This window comes from Macaca thibetana, chromosome 10, assembly GCF_024542745.1.
Source record: "Macaca thibetana thibetana isolate TM-01 chromosome 10, ASM2454274v1, whole genome shotgun sequence".
Taxonomy (NCBI): Eukaryota; Metazoa; Chordata; class Mammalia; order Primates; family Cercopithecidae; genus Macaca; species Macaca thibetana.
The window spans coordinates 19,578-38,995 of NC_065587.1; the positions used below are offsets into that span (position 1 = coordinate 19,578).

The following is a 19,418-nucleotide window of genomic DNA, read 5'->3' on the forward strand; positions in this document are numbered from 1 at the left end:
ACCATAACCCCAACCCTAACCCCTAACCATAACCCTAAAATGCTAACACTAAAACCCTAACCCCTAACACTAAACCCTAATCATAAAACTAAACACAACCCCAACCCCAGCCACAATCCCAACCCCAGCCCCAAGCCTAACCTTAACCCTAACCCCTACCCCCAGCCTTTCTTACCTTTTACATCTGTCCAGATTCTCCAGTAGAAGCAGGGACCCTTGGTTCCCAGGTGTGCACCACTGCATCTGGCACAGGACTCCGTATCAGTCCCCAAACAAGCACCTGAATGCTCACAGTGCAGCCATGCAGTGGAGGCCCAGGGTGTATTCTCACCTCCAGAACCAGGACCCAGCGCCTGCGTCAGGCTCATCAGGGCTGAAGTGAGCTGTGGCACCCAAGGTCTTCGTAAGACCAAGGCCACGTTGTGCCTCCTATCATGGAGCGAGATGCAGCAGCCTTCAAAGTCAGGGGCCCTTCCCTGATGACACTCCAAGCACAAAATACTGGACTTTCACACAATGAGGCTGCACACATTATTCTGTTTAAATCCCCACCTAGGCCACTGGGAGATATGGTGATAGAGGGATCCTCGTGTTGCCCTGTGGTATACATGCTCTGGTTCATACAACTGCAAGCCATTTACAAGAAACTCAAGCTGAAACGCTACTTGTTTCCAACTTCTTGTTTGCAGGGGATTTACAATTTACACTCCAAAACAGACAGCCACAGAGCACACTACTTCTCCTCTGAAGTCGCTCTGAGGGCCTCCGCATCAGTCCTAGAACTGGAAGATTGGTGGACAAGAACTGGGATGTTGATGGGGCACTGGATACTTGCTGGACACCAACCTCCTCTCACCTAACCTTACAGACGGCCCAGATCTCACCTGCCCAAATCAGACATTTTAACACACACAGCTCTCAACAGCAGGACTTACAGACACAAAACTCCAAAGTAAAGGATTGGCTCAACTCCTTGGTGTCTCAACGAACTAAAACACTGCCTAGCACAGGTGCACCATCAACCTTATTCACTAAATAAACCTCTGTATATTTTATTCATCTTTGATTGTGGAAATGATATAATGAACAAAAAGATGTTTTATAAATTGGATTAAAGACCTTTGAGGTCTCTTCACAGGATCCTATATGGTGGACCCCCAAATCTGCCAACACAGAGAAGTCATTCGTAAACACGTGCAGGGCAGAGGCCAGACAAAACCACCTCTGTCAGCCTCAAAGTGGCCTGGCAGTCACAGGAACGGCCATGTGGGGTCTGGCCTATACAAGGAAGTCAGGCTTTTGGTTTGAGGCACCCTACCGCACCACAAAACCAAGTTCTGCCTAACAAAGAAAAAACAGCCCACTCACTCTCCCTAATATCCCAGGTGGTAATCTAACAGCAATATCTGCTTGACACCCCTCCTGCTCCACCCTCCACAACCAAGCTATCACCAAGGCCCCGGCAATCCTACCTCCTAAATGTCTCTCAAATCCACTTCTCTCCCTTCGGAGTCCAGGCCACCAGCATGACTTCTGCATGTGTGTAGCAGCCTCCTCGCAGGATCTAAAAATGCAAATCTAGTCATAGGCTCTGTGAAAAGAAAATCTTGGGGCCCCAAGATTACTAAGCTAAAGGAAAAAGTCAAGCTGGGAACGGCTCAACGCAAACCTGCCTCCCATTCTATTCCAAATCACCTATCTCCTCACTAAGATAGGTGCACATTCGATCGCCTCCTTTGGAGAGGCTAACCAGAAACTCAACGCAACATTTGTCTCTCACCTACCTGTGACCTTGGAAGCCCCCTCCCTGCTTCCAGTTGTCCCCACCTTTCTGGATGGAAGCAAGGTACTTCTGACATGTATTGACTGATGTCTCATGTCTCCCTAAAACCAAGCTGTGCCCTGACCACCTTGGACACTTGTCGTCAGGATCTCCTGAGGCTGTCACGGGTGCACATCCTCAACCTCGGCAAAATGAACTTTCTAAATCACCTGAAACCATCTCAGATGGTCAGGGTTCACGGCTCCCTTTCCCGAACCCTCCCAGGAGCCCCTCGTGGGCGCCCAGGTCTGCGTGCTGTTGTGGCCCAGGCTCACCTGGAGAAACTCGACTCTTCCTTACAGCCTCACGAACCTTTCAGTTCCTAAAGCTGCTTAGCCTGTGAAAGGAAAATGAATCTGAGGGCCCAAAAATCACTAATCTAAAGGGAAAAAAGCTGGGAACTGCTTAGGGCAAACCTGCCTCCCCTCCCCTTCTAGTCAAAGTCACCCCTCTGCTCACTGAGATAAGTGCGTATCTGATGGCCTCCTTTGGGGAGGCTATGAAACCCAAAAGAGGCCGGAGCGGTGGCTCGAGCCTGTAATCCCAGCACTTTGGGAGGCCGAGACGGGCGAATCACGAGGTCAGGAGATCGAGACCATCCTGGCTAACACGGTGAAACCCCGTCTCTACTAAAAATACAAAAAACGGCCGGGCGCGGTGGCTCAAGCCTGTAATCCCAGCACTTTGGGAGGCCGAGACGGGCGGATCACGAGGTCAGGAGATCGAGACCATCCTGCCTAACACGGTGAAACCCCGTCTCTACTAAAAAATACAAAAAAAGCTAGCCGGGCGAGGTGGCGGCGCCTGTAGTCCCAGCTACTCGGGAGGCTGAGGCAGGAGAATGGCGTGAACCCGGGAGGCGGAGCTTGCAGTGAGCTGAGATCCGGCCACTGCACTCCAGCCTGGGCGACAGAGCAAAAAAAAAGAAAAAGAAAAAGAAACCCAAAAGAATACAACAGTTTGTCTCTCACCTACCTGTGACCTGGAAGCCCCCTCCCTGCTTCGAGTTGTCCCGCCTTTCCCGACGGAACCAACGTTCATCTTACATATATTGATGTCTCCTGTCTCCCTAAAATGTATAAAACCAAGCTGTGTCCCGACCACGTTGGGCACATGTCGTCAAGACCTCCTGAGGCTGTGTCACGGGCGTGCGTCCTCAACCTTGGCAAAATAAACTTTCTAAATTGACCGTCTCAGATATTCGGGGTTCACAAGCCCATGCATGGGGACGTCCCCTGGGGTAGCGCCCCTCCTCCACTGAGCTCACTCGCGTCCTCCTCGTGCGTTTTCTTCAGAAGAAATTTCACAGCTACTTGGTCCACACCTGTCGGCCCTACAGGAGCCGCCGTTCTCCACAGGCACACAGGCGGCGTACCTGCTGGGCTGTGCGGAGAGGACCAGGTTCGTCTCCTAATTCCCGCTCAGTTAATAACAAATGTCGACAAGTCGAGAAATTTGCTCAAATTTACCCCATCAAATAAATAAAAATGGAGAAAGCTGGACCTGCGCCCCCCACCGCTGACGTGCTCACCCCTCCACTCCCTCTAGGCGGGCGGCACCCACTGAGCCCTCAGTACCAACCACACCCACAGCCGGGAGACGCAGCGCCGCACTTCGCCGCATGCGCACTCCCTGCGGCCCTCCCGCCAGGCGCCGCGCTGGGCAACCCGCGCCCCAGCGGGGTCCTTCAGGCCTTCGGCCGGGCAGCCTCCCTCGGGGTCCTTGCGTGGTTGCGTAGCAGCTGCGAGGACGCGGGCCGAGCCGGAAGCAGAGTGCGCTGCAGCGCGAGCGGGGCCGGCGGGCGTGGTTTGAGACCGCGCCGAGTCCAGGCGGGCGGCAGGGCCCGAGGGGCCGCTGGCCGCGGGCAGGCGACCTGCAGCGTCCCTGGTCTCTCCAGCCCTCACTCGGGACCGCACGTGAGGGCAAATCCGCCCCGGTGGCTGGCTTAGCACGCAGGATCAGCCCCTCAGAGGCCGCCCTAGGCGTCTGGGTGGGAGGGCGTCCCGGTCGGGGGAAGGACGGAAAGGTGGCTTCGCGAGGCTGTTGTGGGGGGCGGGACGGGCAGCCTGGCGATGCATGGACATGGTTGGTGCCCAAAAACATTTATCGAAAGATAGCTTGCCCACTTAGATCGCGAGGACAGCGACAACCAAGTCTTCGCCCGTAAGCGGTGGCTCACGACTGTAGTCCCAGGGATGCCGAGGAGGGAGGATCGTTTGAGTCCAGGAGTTGGGGGCTGCAGTGAGCCGTGATCGCGCCACTGCACTCCAGCCTGGGCGACAGAGTGAGACCCTGTCTCTAAACAAAAGAAAGAACCTCTTCAAGCGTGGAGCCGTGCAGCTGGATTTGGCTTTCTGTCGCTCTCTCTACAGGGTACAGGTGAAAGGGGGCAGACCCCTCACCATGCTTTCCAAGCATCTGCCACTTCCCAGGAATTGTGTCCCTGGATAAACAAGGCGAAGTCCCTGGCTGTGCAGAAGCAGTAGCTGTGTGGTGGCACAGTCAGGAAAACTCGGGGGCCCTGTTGGTATTTTCTACCCCTGACCCGTGTGCATACTTCTGTCGTAGCTCTTACCACAGTAGACTCTGCTATCATTGTGTCTTACATCCCCTGAACCCTGTGCAACGTCTGCTCATGGTGAATGCTCAGTAAGGTTCACCTATTGCTGCTATCTCGTCATCATATCATTTCTATGTGCCCACCTAGCTAAGAGTCTGGACTGTGATTACATTCTCAGGAATGTTTGCAAAGTCATATTTAGGTGTGAGGAGAGTAGAACAGAGCTAGAGATTATGTTGTACACAGCCTTTGGCACTGGATGCCTGGTGAATGTCTTGCGCAAATGGGTAATGTGAGGAGCAGCATTTGGGGTGCGCAGGACTTAAAGTATTTGTGTATAACATGTTATTGATGCCTGTGTGTCATACTCTGCTACTCCAAGTCTAGTAGTCAATTGCATACCATATCTGAGTCCAGCACTGAGGGAAGCAGTCTAGATGGAGGTACAGCGGGGTATAATCAGCATTTAGGAGATACTTGAAACTAGTAAAGGTTGAAACACCACTGGAGAAGGGGGTTAGGGGAATTGCACGTGTTGAGAGAGGGAGAGGCAGGTACAGATTACAGTAGGATGGAAAATGAAGGGGAGGTAAGAGGCATGAAGAAGACAAAGGATCACAAGTGTGGGTCAGGCATATTTGGCTGTGTGTCAGTGTCATTCAGTGGTGAGAGCTCAGGCTTTCTGGCAGACAGTGTCTCATGTCAACCATGTGACTGGGCACTGTTTTTGTGTGTCTGTGTGTGTGTGTTGTTGTTTTTTTTGTCCCTGTTTTACAAGTAAGGAAACTTTTGTATGTTGAACTTGTAAATACAGGCCAGACACAGTGGCTCATGCCTGTAATCCCAGCACTTTGGGAGGCCGAAATGGGCAGATCACTTGAGGTCAGGAGTTCGAGACCAGCCTGGCCAACATAGTAAAACCCTGTCTCTACTAAAAATACAAAAATTAGTTGGGCGTGATGGGAGGTGCCTGTAATCCCAGCTACTGGGGAGGCTGAGACAGGAGAATCACTCAAACCTAGTAGGCGGAGTTTGCAGTGAGCCAAGATCGCGCCACTGCACTCCAGCCTGAGTGATAGAGCAAGACTCCATCTCAGAAAAAAACAAAAAAAAGAACTTGTAAATACAGAATGCTGTCTCTCCAGGTGGTCGTGGGAGGTGTGACCTTAAGCATACCCACAATAGGAATATATCATAGGGAAAACCACTCTAAGAGAATCTTGTGGGTACAAGGTTACAACCCCAAGGCTCAGCATGTGGCAGGCAAGTTGGTGGTGAATGGAGAAGGGTGTGAGCGTATTCTTGGACCCCTCTCTCATTGGCTCATTGTCTCTCCTGTCCAGGAAGAGAAGGAAATAAATTTGGTTGAGGGGACTTATCTCTGACAACATCCTCTTGTTGATCTTCCCACATAGTGACAAGACCCTCCCCTCCCCTGGGCTGAACCCCTCTCTACAGCTGGGAGCCAATGGCAGAAGACAGAACCAAACCCAGTGAGCTGGACCAAGGGAAGTATGATGCTGATGACAACGTGAAGATCATCTGCCTGGGAGACAGCGCAGTGGGCAAATCCAAGTATGTTGAGAGATTAGGGAAGAAATATCAGCCCCAGAGAGGGTCTGGGGCATTTAAAAAAGTCCTCCAGAGGCAGAGGAGCATGACTTCTTGGGGCTGGTGAAGGAGCAGTCTTGGCTGGAGTCCAGATGTTCATGGAGGAACGAGGGGAATCACGAGAGCAGTTGTGTGTGTTGGGTGGAGGGGGCAGGTCATAAGGACTGAGGAATTTGAGTGTTTCCTCTGAGCCCTGAGAGAACATGTGGAGCAACTAAGGACATTGTATGTGGTTTGTGGGCTGAGGGATGGCAAGGGCGGGGAGTGGGAATGGAAAGAGAAAAGTGACTATGCCACCGTGACAGATTGGGTAAAGGTGGTGAAGATGCTTTCTTGGAGGGACTCTCTGAGATAGAGAAAACTGGGTAGAACTGACCATTGACTATAATCATTGTGAAGATTGGCTTCTTCTTTTAATGAATTTCGGTGCCTACATGCCACCCGGAGAGGTGAAGGGAGGCTCTGCGGTGCTGGCGGCTTGTCTCCATGAGACGTCCTATTTCTCACACCTACGACTGGTGAGGGCACATGTCCATTTCTGCCTTCATGGCATGAGGGTACACTTGCCCCGCTTATTTCCCAAGTACTCCAGGCCCACCTTGTTTTCTACCTTCATTTTTATAAACATGTTCTTTGACTCAGGTAGCTGTGAATAGTTCTCTGGGGGCTTTGCTGGTTTTTAGGCCATCTCCATGAATTTGAATTCTTTCTCTCTCCCTCTCTCTCTCTCTCTTCCCCACCACACAATCACACACTGCAGCTCTGGTTTAGTTTGTTTGTTTGTTTGTTTGTTTGTTTTGAGACGGAGTCTCGCTCTGTCCCCCAGGCTGGAGTGCAGTGGCGTAATCTCAGCTCACTGCAACCTCTGCCTCCTGGGTTCACGCCATTCTCATGCCTCAGCCTCCTGAGTAGCTGGGATTACAGGCGTGTGCCACCATGCCTAGCTAATTGTTTTGTATTTTTAGCACAGGTTTTGCCATGTTGGCCAGGCTGGTCTGGAATTCCTAACCTCAAGCGATCTGTCTGCCTTGGCCTCCCAAAGTGCTGGGATTACAGGTGTGAGCCACTGCACCCGGCCAACAAGACGTGGCTTTCTGACCCATCTTTAAGAGTAGTTAGGTCCACATGTATTGTCTTTTTTCTTTGATAGCTGTATAACTTGGCCTTTAGGGTCTTCCATTCCTGTTAATAATTGCCTATCATCGTTGTGCAAAGAGGGCACAGGCACACACCCCCACCCCCAACTAAGGCCACATGGTGTGAGTACAGAGTAGGGTGATGGGGGAAATTTGCAAGCAGAAAAGTCACAGCATGTGACTCCCAGGGTCCCAAGCTCTCATTATCCTGAGGGAGTTGTGCTTAGGCCGACAGTGACCAGCGCCTGCTCTAAATATTTTTGGGAGAAGAAGACAGGGAGCATCTGTGTATGTGGCAGAGAGGCAGCTTCCTAGAGCCCCCGAAGGTAGGGCCTGCTCTGTTGTTGAGCTCAGGCCTGCCGAGCTGGTTCTCTGCTAAGCGGCAGAATGCTGGGAGGGAATGAGTCTCCGGGGTTATTTTTTCTCCTTCATCCTGTCTTCCAGAGGCAACTTTTCCTTACGAAAATCCCTCTGTGCCTGTGTTTTTATCCTTTCACTGCTTCTGCTTTGATGAGGCAAGTTTATGGGTCTCTCCTTCCTCCTCCACCTCCTGAGCACGCGCCCTCTCAGGACAGCGTTCTGAGCTTGGGTCTCTTTCATTTACCAGCTTAACCTCTGGCTGCGGAAATTTCTTTGTGTAATTTTCTATGTCATCTAAGAAGATGATGTGTTTTCTTTATAGTAAGGGTACTGTTTCTTTATAGTTATAAATAAAATCCATCCTCCTTTTACAAGTGAAGCTGCAGTTTACAGTCAGAAGTATAAAATCACGGTTAGAGTGTACTACGCTGACAGACAGGCAAGCAGTGACCCTACAAAACTTGAGGGAAAAAATGTTGCTATGTAAAGAGAGTGGTCAGGGAAGGCCTAGTTGTAAAGGTGACATTGGGTCAAAGACTTGAAAAAAGCAAGGAGTAAGCCTTGCAGATATCCGGCAGGAACATTTCAACAACAAAAGGAGGAAATGGCCAGTGGCTAGAACAGAGGGAGAGAAAAAGAAATGGGAGAGTTTGAACTGAAAGAAATGGGGAACCACTGGATGGTTTTGCACAGAGGAGTGACAAAGTCTGCCTAATTTTTTAACAGAATAACTGACCGCATTCAGAATAGATAGTCCTCTCAATAACCAATAGATCAAGCAGGTTCTCTTGTCTCAGCCTCCCGAGTAGCTGGGATTACAGGCATGTGCCACCATGCCCGGCTAATTTTTTGTATTTTTAGTGGAGACAAGGGCTTCACCATGTTGACCAGGCTGGTCTTGAACTCCTGACCTCAAGTGGTCCACCCGCCTTGGCCTCCCAAAGTGCTGGGATTACAGGCGTGAGCCACTGTGCCCGGCTGGGAAATGGCTTTTGAACGGAAGGCACAGCCTTGGCCTGGCCTCTGTTTCCCTGTGCATAGCACAAGGGTAATGGTATGTGCAGCACTGTGCTGTGGTGACAATAACAGATTTGAGAGCTTCACATGGGCTGGTGTGTGTACTCCTAGTGACATGAGCTGTTTGGTTATGACGGGTTGGTAATGCTGATTCCCAGGTTCCAGACTTGACCCGGAAACTGTGTGACTGTGGAGCGAAAAGGGGAAACCACAGGTGGCTTCCAGGCTGTCAGCCTTAGGGCAATAAAGTTTGGGACAAGGGAGAGATGGACACCATCTGACCGCCTTGCCTGTTCTGCTTTCAGACTCATGGAGAGATTTCTCATGGATGGCTTGTATCCTTCAAGGTTTAAAATACCCCTCTTTCCTGTGGGTCTTCCCACGCTCATGTATCAGTGCCCCACTGCCCACCACTTTGTAGCAGCAGCCCAGGAAGGAGGATTGGGTAAGTGAATGCACAGGTTTTGTTCCACACTTGTTTCTTGCCGGTTGATCCACATGGCATTGCACAATCAGTGCTGTGTATTTTGGAGCTTACTCATATTTGGATTTGTTGTATATTAAGAGGGCAGTAGAATGGCAGACAGCAAATGGTTTGGATCTAATGCCTGGATTCAAACCCCGCCTCCTTCTCCTCCTCAGTAGCTTCCGACACTGGCCAACTCATTTAACCTCAAAGCTTGGGCCCCCTACTGTTGAAAAACATCTCTGATATGAATGAACTTTGTAAAATAGGAGCTGCCAGCCCCACCTTCCCCCCGTGAATTGTTATATTGTATAGGTTTGGAGTGAGTTCCTCCCTGCAACTGGGAGATGTTTCAACAGTTTCCCAAGTGGATCCACTGAAAACCACAGGTGAGGCGAGCCCCTGGAGCCTGCTGCTCCCTGTCCTATGCTCAGCACCCCAACGCTCAGTTGCCTTAAGATCTGAGTATGTGTTACTCCACCTCGTACCAAGTGCTTCTGCACACCCAGCCCACCTGCAACATTTGGCTCTGCTTTTTACACTGTCCCGCTTCTTGCAGCCTCAGAAGGTGTTTATCCCCAGAGTTTAACCCTTTTTCTCAGGGTTTCACACATAGGCAGACTCCGAATTGGTAGACGGCTTGTCAGCTGTAAGGCTTGTGGGAGCTTTTGTCCCTGGAACGGTCATGTTGCTGCCTAGGGTCAGGGCTGCCTTTCCAGCCTGCGAAAGCTCCATCAGTGATTGAGTTGGGGTTTCCACATTTGCATTTTCCAACTGCATGATGCCCTTTATGACGCTTGTCTGTAAAATCCTGTTCTGCGCTTTACCTCAGACTTCGATGACCAGAACACACTCCCATCTCCTCCCACCCCTCACTCTTCTTCCGTGGAGCTTGTACCAGTGATATGCGAGGCTGATCCTCTGCCTGCAACACTGGTATGATTTAAAATCTCAGTAACTCCAAAGAGAAGAGGAGGGAGAGGATCCATTTCATCAAACCAAACACCCCTGCTCCCCACTCCTTCCTTACCTCCCCTTTTATTGATTTTGGTCCTTAACCTGAGTGCAGTCAGCCACAGCAGCTGTCCACGTACGCCCTGACCCTCTACAAGCACACAACCACGGTAGATGGCAAGACCATCCTTGTGGGTAAGTGGCACAGGGCCAAGCCACGCTGACCCTCAGGAAAGAGGAAATGGGAGACGAGGGGAGGTGAGGGAAGGTTCATAAGGAGAGAGTCCAGAGGGAGAAAATGAGACCCCAGGCAGGGATAAGGGGTGGTAGAGAGAACCCAGAGAGTCAGGAGCCAGGAAGCTGTGGAGGGTGGAAGGAGGCACGCAGGGGCCAAGTCCCAGCCCTCTGACCTGGCGTCCAGGGCGGCACCTGTGCAGGACAGGGTTCAGGAAAGGAGAAGTCAGGGGGCTGTACCCACCTCAGGGAAGAACATGAGAGGCCTTCGACAAGGCAGTAGCTTGCCTAGCATCAGGGGTTCTTATTCAGCCGGTTTAAAAAAGTAAATGTGGTCAGAACATTATCTACCACATCGGGCTTTGACCTTCCGTCGGGTCATAATCTTCTCCTTGGCCAGGCCACACAGCCTGCCTGACTCTGTCTACCATCTGTGGTCAGCGCACGTGAGAAGTTGGACTAGTTTAGAACTTAGAGGACCCTGCATATCATGTGGGAAACGGGGAACCTATCTTCTCCCTCCTTGGGCTTCCAGTGTATGTTGTCCTTCCTCCTGGCCCCTAACCCATGGTCTTCCCATAAAACAAGTGAACACACGCCTCTCTCATCACTCAGGCACACTGTGTCGAAGACACACGTGTGGGGCTCTGTGGTCTGTTTCTCCCTGTGCTCCCCATGTACTCACACACGTGCTGTGCTTTGTGCCACATGTGTGTCGTATTTTAGTGACTTGCACAGAAATGTACCAGGCATGTGGGTCTCTGTGATCTCCAGCCCCCAACAGGCAGTCAGAGCTGTGTTCACGTTGCAGACTTTTGGGACACGGCAGGCCAGGAGCGGTTCCAGAGCATGCATGCCTCCTACTACCACAAGGCCCACGCCTGCATCATGGTACGAGATGGGGTGGAGGTGGACAAAGGCACTGGGCAAGTCTGGCCTGAGGGGTGAGGGGCCTAGCAGCCCTGGGCCCTCTTAACCAAGTCTGGGTGTTGTGGGAGGCGGGGCTCAGGGTCACCCAGGGATGTGTCAAACCACACCTGCTCCCCAGAGCTTCTTAGTGAGAAGGTGCCAGGTGCGCTCTCTGGAGGTGGGGATGGGTGGAGAAAAGGTGGAACAGCAAGCTCAGGGCTTCACCATCAGGTGTAGCATCCAAGAGGCAAACGTGTGCCTGAGACAGGGCCGCAGTCCCTCTGATGGACCCACCCTGTCAGACAAGCTCCCAAGGCCTCCCTCTACTGTTGCCTGCTGCTTTTCCCTAGGGGGCACATGCTGGGACTGAGTAGATGCTGCAGGTCCCAGAGAACCTTCTCTCTCAGGCCAGCCCCTTGCCTCCCTCCGAGCCTCCCATTTTGTTGCCTAGGACACAGTCCTTACGGTTCCACCCCGGCGGCCAGGGCGTGGTAAGTGCCTGAAATGCAGCCGAGGAAAGGGCTAAGAAAGGAAAAACGAGCTCTGTAAACCTGTGTCCTATAGAAGTTCCTACCCATGAATTCCCTGGCTTGGTTCTCAGGCCACCACTTTTAGATGCTGAAAAGGAGCATGTTTTTCTTTTGAGCCACTTAAAAAACATTTTCATGGCTGGGCACGGTGGCTCATGCCTGTAATCCCAGCACTTTGGGAGGCCAAGGTGGGTGGATCACCTGAGGTCAGCAGTTTGAGACCAGCCTGGCCAACATGGTAAAACCCCGTCTCTACTAAAAATACAAAAAATTAGCTGGGCGTGGTGGTAGGCGCCTGTAATCCCAGCTACTTGGGAGGCTGAGGCACGAGAATCACTTGAACCCGGGAGGCAGAGGTTGCAGCGAGCCAGATCGCGCCATTGCACTCCAGCCTGGGCAACAAGAGCAAAACTCCATCAAAAAAAAAAAACCCACATTTTCGTGAACATCAGCCATCTACAATGCAGGAAGTAATAGACTAGTCTTCGGAATTATTAACCTCGCAATTGTCACCAAGTGAAAACCTTAGTCACTAAAATTTCTTGGAATGGCATTCAAGGTCTTGCTTTAACACAAAACCCCAAAACTTGGTGGCACAAAACAACCATTTTCTGATGGATCGGGGATCCGTCATGTCTGAAGTCTCAGCTAAGAAGACTCCAAGGCTGGGCTCCAGGCTGGAACTGCCTGGGACATCTCCCTACGCACACGCTGGTACTTGGCTGGACCCCCGGCAGGTTCTGCTCCCCGTGTTTCTTCGCAGTTTATCAGTTGGGCCGATTTGGGCTTGCTCACAGAGTGTCAGCCAAGATCCCAAGATCAAGCATCCAAAGAGAACCTGGTGGGACCTGTATTTCCTTTTAGAGCCCTGGAAGTTATGTGGCATCTCTCTGGTCATAGTCACAGAGGGAAGAAACAGATGGCATTTCTCAGTGGGGAATCAGAGTCACATGATTAAAAGAACACATGGGATGGACAGGTTGCCACCATTGTTGGCATATATTAATAAAGTCTGCCATGGCACTCCATAGCATTTAGACACCCACCTTTCTAGCCCTACCTCCCACCTAGTGATTGCCTATAAGTATGCACGGCCTTACCTTGGCACTGAGACGGATGCATGGCTGAGCAGGTGTCATCTCATCTGTAAGAAGCAATAGCAGAGGGAATCCAGAAGGAGCTGCTCTGTTCTGCTCATTGTCACCTGCTCCTCTGCACACCTTCCTTCATGCTCTTCCCTCAGCCTCTCCCCAGCTCACACCCCTTTACTTGAAACTCTGCTCATTTTTCAGGCCCTGCTTAAATGCCATCACCTCCATGCAGCCTCTTCTGATGTTTGTCATTAGAATTGTTCTTTCCTGTGTGCACCACTGATCACTTCCACAACGTGGATTCTGTCTGTGATGCACATGTGCAGGATGCCAGGAGCGCCAAGGCGGAAAGACACAATGCTGCCCCCAGGAACTTACCGACTGGTGGGCACAGTACAGATTCCAGGGGTGAAGACAGTGAGGATTCTTCCCTTCTGACCCTTTGCAGATGGTAAAGGAAGGAGCTCATCACCTGATTTCCCCCACTGCCCCTTAAGAACAAAATCCCTTGAAACATTCCAAAAGCTTTAACTCTGATAACTGTTAAGGTACTAAACAAGAGGATAATGGGGTAAGGCAAATGGGGCCAGTGTAGTGCAGAAGTCTGACCCTCAAGAACAGAGGAGCTTGGTCCTAGCCAGTTTGGTTTCGGGCCTACTCTGGCATTTGGTATTTTGAGCTCACCTCTCTTTTTCTCTTGGAGTGACTGCTTTCTGCATCTGATGCATCTCCATGGGCTCCCCTCAGACCCTCTTCTGAAGGCCTGGGGTGTCTCGCCTGCCACCAGCCCCAGTCTGCTGCATGGGCCCTGGCGGGTAGAAAGCACTCACCTTCTGACCACACGGGGAGCTGAGGGTCAGAGACGGAGCCAAGGCTCGACCCTCCACCTTGAAACCTTGAGATGGGGATGCTGCTCATTCTAGCCAGCTCCTCCTCGGCTCTGCAAACAAGGAAAGGGTGCTCAGGAAACCAGACCTGGACAAAAGGCATCTGAGCCTGGTGTGAGGCAGATTCCGGAAGTTTCGTTACAGACATCCTTTATAAGGAGTCTTCCTCGGGAATTCAAGACAACCTGGTGATTCGTTGACATTGGCCTGTGAAAGAGAATCCACATAGACTTCCTGCCACCTCTTGAGGTGTGACAGCTGCTGACCCTCCCACCACCACACAGGGCGAGCCCCTAGCCCTGAGCTTGAACCATGTTCCTTGCACAAATAGCTGGGTGATTTAGAAGTGAGGTCAGCTGTGCCAGCAGTTACAGGGTGGTGGTTGTAACTTTAATCCACTGACTGTGGTACTAGGGCAGTTCGGGCTGGACACTTGGGAGGAGCTCCTGTGAAGGGCACAAAGGCTCACTGTAGCAGCAGCTCAGTTGTCGCTCAGAGTTCTGCCCTTAGAGCTGGTTTGCAGTGCTCATCCTTCTTGCTGATATTTTAAAATAGGTAAAAACAGGCTGGGCACGGTGACTCATGCCTTTAATCCCAGCACTTTGGGAGGCTGAGGCGGGCAGATCACCTGAAGTCAGGAGTTCGAGACCAGCCTGGCCAGCATGGTGAAACCCCGTCTCTACTAAAAATACAAAAATTAGCCGGGCGTGGTGGTGCGCACCTGTAATCCAGCTACTCAGGAGGCTGAGACGGGAGAATCGCTTGAACCCAGGAGGTGGAGGTTGCAGTGAGCCAAGACAGCACCACTGCACTCCAGCCTGGGCAATAGAGCAAGACTCCATCTCAAAATAAATAAATAAATAAAAATAGGTAAAAACAATAAATTATAAAAACGTAATACAATTATGAAATACAAATAATAAAACATAAAAATTTTAAAAAGTTTAAAGAGGCCAGTCACAGTGGCTTATGCCTATAATCCCAGAAATTTGGGAGGCCGAAGCAGGAGGGTCACTTGAGCCCAGGAGTTCAAGACCAGCCTGGTTAATATAATGAGACCTCATCTCTACAAAAAATATACAAAATTAGCCAGGCATGGTGGCATGTGCCTGTAGTTCCAGCTACTCAGGAGGCTCACCCAAGCCCAGGGAGTCTAGGGGGCAGTAAGCCAAGATTGTGCCACTGCACTCCAGCCTGGGTGACAGAGTAAGACCCTGTCAAAAAACAAAAACAAAAAGCAGAAAGAACAAAGAAGTAAACAGAAGCTTAAAATTAAAAGTAAATCAGCCAGGTGGAGTAGCTCATGCCTGTAATCCCAGTACTTTGGGAGGCCTAGGCAGGCAGCTCACTTGAGGTCAAGAGTTCAAGACCAGCCTGCCCAACATGGCGAAACCCTGTCTCTACTAAAAACATAAAAACTAGCCAGACATGGTGGCACACGCCTGTAGTCCCAGCTACTGAGGAGGCTGAGACAAGAGAATCACTTGAACACAGAAGTCAAAGGTTGCAGTGAGCTGAGATTATGCCACCACACTCCAGCCTGGATAACAGAGTGAGACTCCATCTAAAAAAAGAAAAGAAATCAAGGCCTGTTGTGGCTAACACCTGTAACCCCAGCACCTTTAGAGACCCAGGTAGGAGGATCCCTTGAGGCCAAGAGTTTGAGATGAGCCTGGGCAACATAGGGAGAGCCTGCCTCTACAAAAAAAATAATTTAAGAATTAATGGGTGCATGCTACTTGGGAGGCTGAAGTAGGAGGATCCCTTGAGCTGAGGAGTTTTGAGGTTGCGGTGAGCTGTGATTGAGCCACTGCATCCTAGCCTGGGTGACAGAGGGAAACCCTGTCTCTAAAAAGTAAAAAATAAAAGTAAATCAATAGTAACTAAAGTAAAACTCTAGAAATATTTACAGTTACTACAGAGGAAGTTTAAAACAGTTTAAGCAATAAATATAAGAGTAGACTAAAAAACACGGAAGTTTACAATTTCTAACAGACTGTATCAATTGGCAAATTGATTCAATTTATGATTGTTAAAATAGGTGAATAAGATTAGATGACAAGATAACAAAAAAGGAATCTGTTATTTATTTATTTATTTATTTATTTATTTATTTATTTTGAGATGGAGTTTTGCTCTTGTTGCCCAGGCCAGAGTGCAATGGCATGATCTGGGCTCACTGCAACCTCCGTCTCCCTAGTTCAAGCAATTCTCCTGCCTCAGCCTCCCAAGTAGCTGAGATTACAGGCATGCGCCAATGCGCCCAGCTAACTTTTTGCATTTTTAGTAGAGACAGAGTTTCACCATGTTAGCCAGGCTGGTCTCAAACTCCTGACTTCAGGTGATCAGCCCGCCTCAACCTCCAAAAGCGCTGGGTTTACAGATGTGAGCCACCACAACGAGCCAATAATAAGATTTTTAAAAACATTTTTGCATCTGGAGACCCCAGGGGGCTTCCCCGAGAAAGGACAGCCTCTGTGGTCAGAGAGGCTGCAATTCAGAGCATTCCCACAGACAACGCCATGTGCTCATGCTCACCTGCTTAGGTGTGTGAGTGAGTCACCTGGAGATGCGGTGCAGAAACATTGACACCTGAGCTATCTTTCTTCCTCTGCCCTTTGCAGGTGTTTGATGTACAGAGGAAAGTCACCTATAAGAACCTGAGCACCTGGTACATGGAGCTTCGGGAGTTCAGGCCAGAGATCCCATGCATCGTGGTGGCCAATAAAATTGATGGTGGGGCCATCCCTGCACCTGGGTGTTAGCAATTCACTGGGGACCCACCACCACACGTTTCCTCCCCCATTCCTGGGGCAGGCAGCCTTCAGTGATTGTTCCTCCCTCCCACGATAAGATATGACCCTTGGTTACTTGCGTTCTTCCCGCCTTATAAAGAAGCCAGCTAAGCCAGCCTGCCCTCTTCCCAAGACACAGATCCCTATTAACTGAACTCTCTAGGACATGTTTCCTAATCATCCCTGCCTATCCCACTTTCTGGAATGAAGGCCTCCAGTGGCCCACCCTCCAAACCCTCTTCCCTTCCCTTGACAGACAGACCAATGTCCTACCTTCTCTCTACAGCAGACATAAACGCGACCCAAAAAAGCTTCAATTTTGCCAAGAAGTTCTCCCTGCCCCTGTATTTCGTCTCAGCTGCTGATGGTACCAATGTTGTGAAGGTATGGTCGACTGCAGAGGTAGCTAGCAAGGTCAGGGTGCTAGGTGGTAAAGGGAAGCTGTGAAGAGAAGGGCTTACTGCAGGTGTGATGGAGAGAATGGGAACAGTGCATGGGCATGGGTGGCAGGGAGGGGAGAAGCTGATGGGCCTGGACTTGATGAGGCGGAAGTCCATTGACCATACATAGGTCAGGGTGATGGGGAGAGGCAAATGGAAAGGTGAGGTTGCTGATTTTAGGAATGGAGTATTGTGTAGTCTCACAGTGGGGCCAGTGGGGTGAACTGGGCAGAGTCCAAGGCACTCCCATCCACCATCTCTACCTCACCCCCAACTCTTCAGTGATGCAATTTGATTAGCTGTGTCTCTACCTCACCCGCAGCTCTTCAATGATGCAATTCGATTAGCTGTGTCTTACAAACAGAACTCCCAGGACTTCATGGATGAGATTTTTCAGGAGCTCGAGGTAGGTCAGGCCCACATTTCGGGTGGGATGGAAGAAACGGCTTCTCTTCAGGGATAGGGACTACAACGCAGTGGAGTGGCTCTCGCCTAACTTTGCCCCACTAAATGTCTCAGAGCTGCGGCTGAGCAAACGTAGGGCCAGGCCTCACCTGCAACCTTGTCCACAGAACTTCAAGTTGGAACAGGAAGAGGAGAATGTGCCAGACCAGGAGCAGAACAGCAGCATCGAGACCCCATCAGAGGAGGCGGCCTCTCCCCACAGCTGAGGGGCTGGGGTTAGGGGTGGGTGGAGCCTTTTAAAAGTACCCTTCCCTTCAACAGCTCTCCAGCTCTGAATGGAGGAACTCTCTAGGCCATCCCCTCTTCTACCTCCTGCAGCCCATCCATCCTATTAGCCTCCCACATTCAAGGCCCTTAATGCAGGGATGAGGTCAGCACCAGCAAACTCTGGACTGGTGGAAGAAGGTCCTCACCAGATCTCCTTGAAGCAGAATTAGGGATCAGTATCATTAACACCTTCCCCACCCCCTCCCCCCAGGCGGGCAGTGAAGAGAATCAGAAAACATGATTATGTGTCACTTTAATAAAGGAAATTTAGGTGTTTTTCGTTTTTTTGTTTGTGTTTTTTTCCTTTCCAAAGCTCACCTCAGGGACAATTCCTTGTGCTTCTGCCAAGGTAATGATTAACCCCCACCCACAGCTGAATCTGTGAGACCCCATTCTTTCCCTATGTGGTCTCCCATCTGTTTTCCTCTTCATTCTCCCAATCATCTGGTTGGTTGGTTGGTTTGTTCCTTTGGAGACAGAGTCTCGCTCAGAGTCGCCAGGCTGGAGTTCTGTGGCGCAATCTCAGCTCACTGCAACCTCTGACTCCCTGGTTCAAATGAATCTCCTGCCTCAGCCTCCCGAGTAGCTTGGCATCACCACACCCAGCTAATTTTTGTATTTTTAGTAGAGACGGGATTTCACCATGTTGCCCAGAATGGTCTTGATCTCCTGGCGTGATCTGCCCGCCTCGGCCTCCCAAAGTGCTGGGATTACAGGCGTGAGCCACTGCACCCAACCCCAGTCATCTGTTTTTAAACAAATATTTTTGAGCAGACAGCTATTCATTCCAGATTTCTGTGTACCCACGCTGTTTCAGGAGCTCTTCTAGGTAAAGCTGAGATCACAGGAACATTAGAGTTAAGTAAAAGCAGGTGACAGGCTTAGCTATAGTTAGGAATACACAAGCTTTGTTGGTAAAATCCAGAGTCCTTACAGCCACACCACAAGGTACATCCATTTGAACTATAAGAAGCGCTTCTTTTAAAGTTCCTATTTCAGCATAAAGAGGCTGTCCTTTTTTTTTTTTTTTTTTTTTTTTTGGAGGAATAGTTTTTACCTCGTGCCTCCTGTGGGAGGCTGAGGACTGCAAGAGGAGAACTAGCAGATACGCCTGCTCACCCCTCTCTGGTACTTGTGGCTTGCTAGTATGTTGTTATTATAATCTCGGGCATTGTTTGCATTGTGTTTATTAATAGGGTTTTGTTTTTACTGTTTCCGTTTTTACAGTAAAGGCTGAATTACATAAACATTGAGTAAATGTATGTGCTTTGTGGCTCCGAAGTGTGTACTGAGCAAAAAGACAAAAGAATCTGCAAATCATCACCCTTATCAATGAGGGGTGGCTGCCTTGACCTGTTGCAGGGTAGCCCGTGTTTACTCTCAATTCACTATCATGGAGGCCATTTCAGTGGAATTTAGTGTTTTCAAAAGAACTGAGTTACCTGTTAATTTGGGAGCTCAAGAACAAGCACATTTCCCCTTTAAATCAGCAATACTTAGATGTTCAACGTAAGATGTTTGACTTGACCAGGGGTTCCCAGGAATGTTTGCCCTGATGAGGTGGAACTTAAAAAAATTTACTTACTGTAGGCCGGGCGCGGTGGCTCAAGCCTGTAATCCCAGCACTTTGGGAGGCCGAGGCGGGCGGATCACGAGGTCAGGAGATCGAGACCATCCTGGCTAACACGGTGAAACCCCGTCTCTATTAAAAAAATACAAAAAAAACTAGCCGGGCGTGGTGGCGGGCGCCTGTAGTCCCAGCTACTCGGGAGGCTGAGGCAGGAGAATGGCGGGAACCCGGGAGGCGGAGCTTGCAGTGAGCTGAGATCCGGCCACTGCACTCCAGCCCGGGCGACGAGACTCCATCTCAAAAA

General features: G+C 50.4%; 1 protein-coding gene and 1 long non-coding RNA gene across 10 annotated transcripts; one reads left to right on the top strand and one right to left on the bottom strand.

Annotated features, from left to right (window-relative positions):
* Positions 1-249: 249 nt before the first annotated feature.
* On the bottom strand, positions 250-3,425 carry LOC126964147 (uncharacterized). The gene is made up of 3 exons (XR_007729316.1): positions 3,198-3,425; positions 1,473-1,564; positions 250-363 (listed from the first exon to the last, which is right to left on the bottom strand). It is a non-coding gene; the product is annotated as an uncharacterized LOC126964147 (long non-coding RNA).
* Positions 3,426-3,522: 97 nt separating this feature from the next.
* RABL2B (RAB, member of RAS oncogene family like 2B) lies at positions 3,523-18,791 on the top strand. Of its 9 annotated transcripts, none has more exons than XM_050806878.1 (10): positions 3,523-3,738; positions 3,953-4,201; positions 5,798-5,957; positions 8,812-8,841; positions 10,042-10,121; positions 10,972-11,051; positions 16,202-16,313; positions 16,659-16,756; positions 17,135-17,218; positions 17,385-18,791. In XM_050806878.1, exons 3-10 carry the CDS (start codon positions 5,851-5,853, stop codon positions 17,481-17,483), a joined length of 690 nt encoding a protein of 229 aa, XP_050662835.1. In that variant the 5' UTR covers positions 3,523-3,738; positions 3,953-4,201; positions 5,798-5,850; the 3' UTR covers positions 17,484-18,791. The 9 variants fall into 9 exon arrangements, with proteins under 9 accessions (XP_050662835.1, XP_050662837.1, XP_050662831.1 ...); XM_050806880.1 differs by having other exon boundaries at positions 16,662-16,756; XM_050806874.1 differs by having other exon boundaries at positions 4,195-4,349; positions 17,385-17,823.
* Positions 18,792-19,418: the final 627 nt, after the last annotated feature.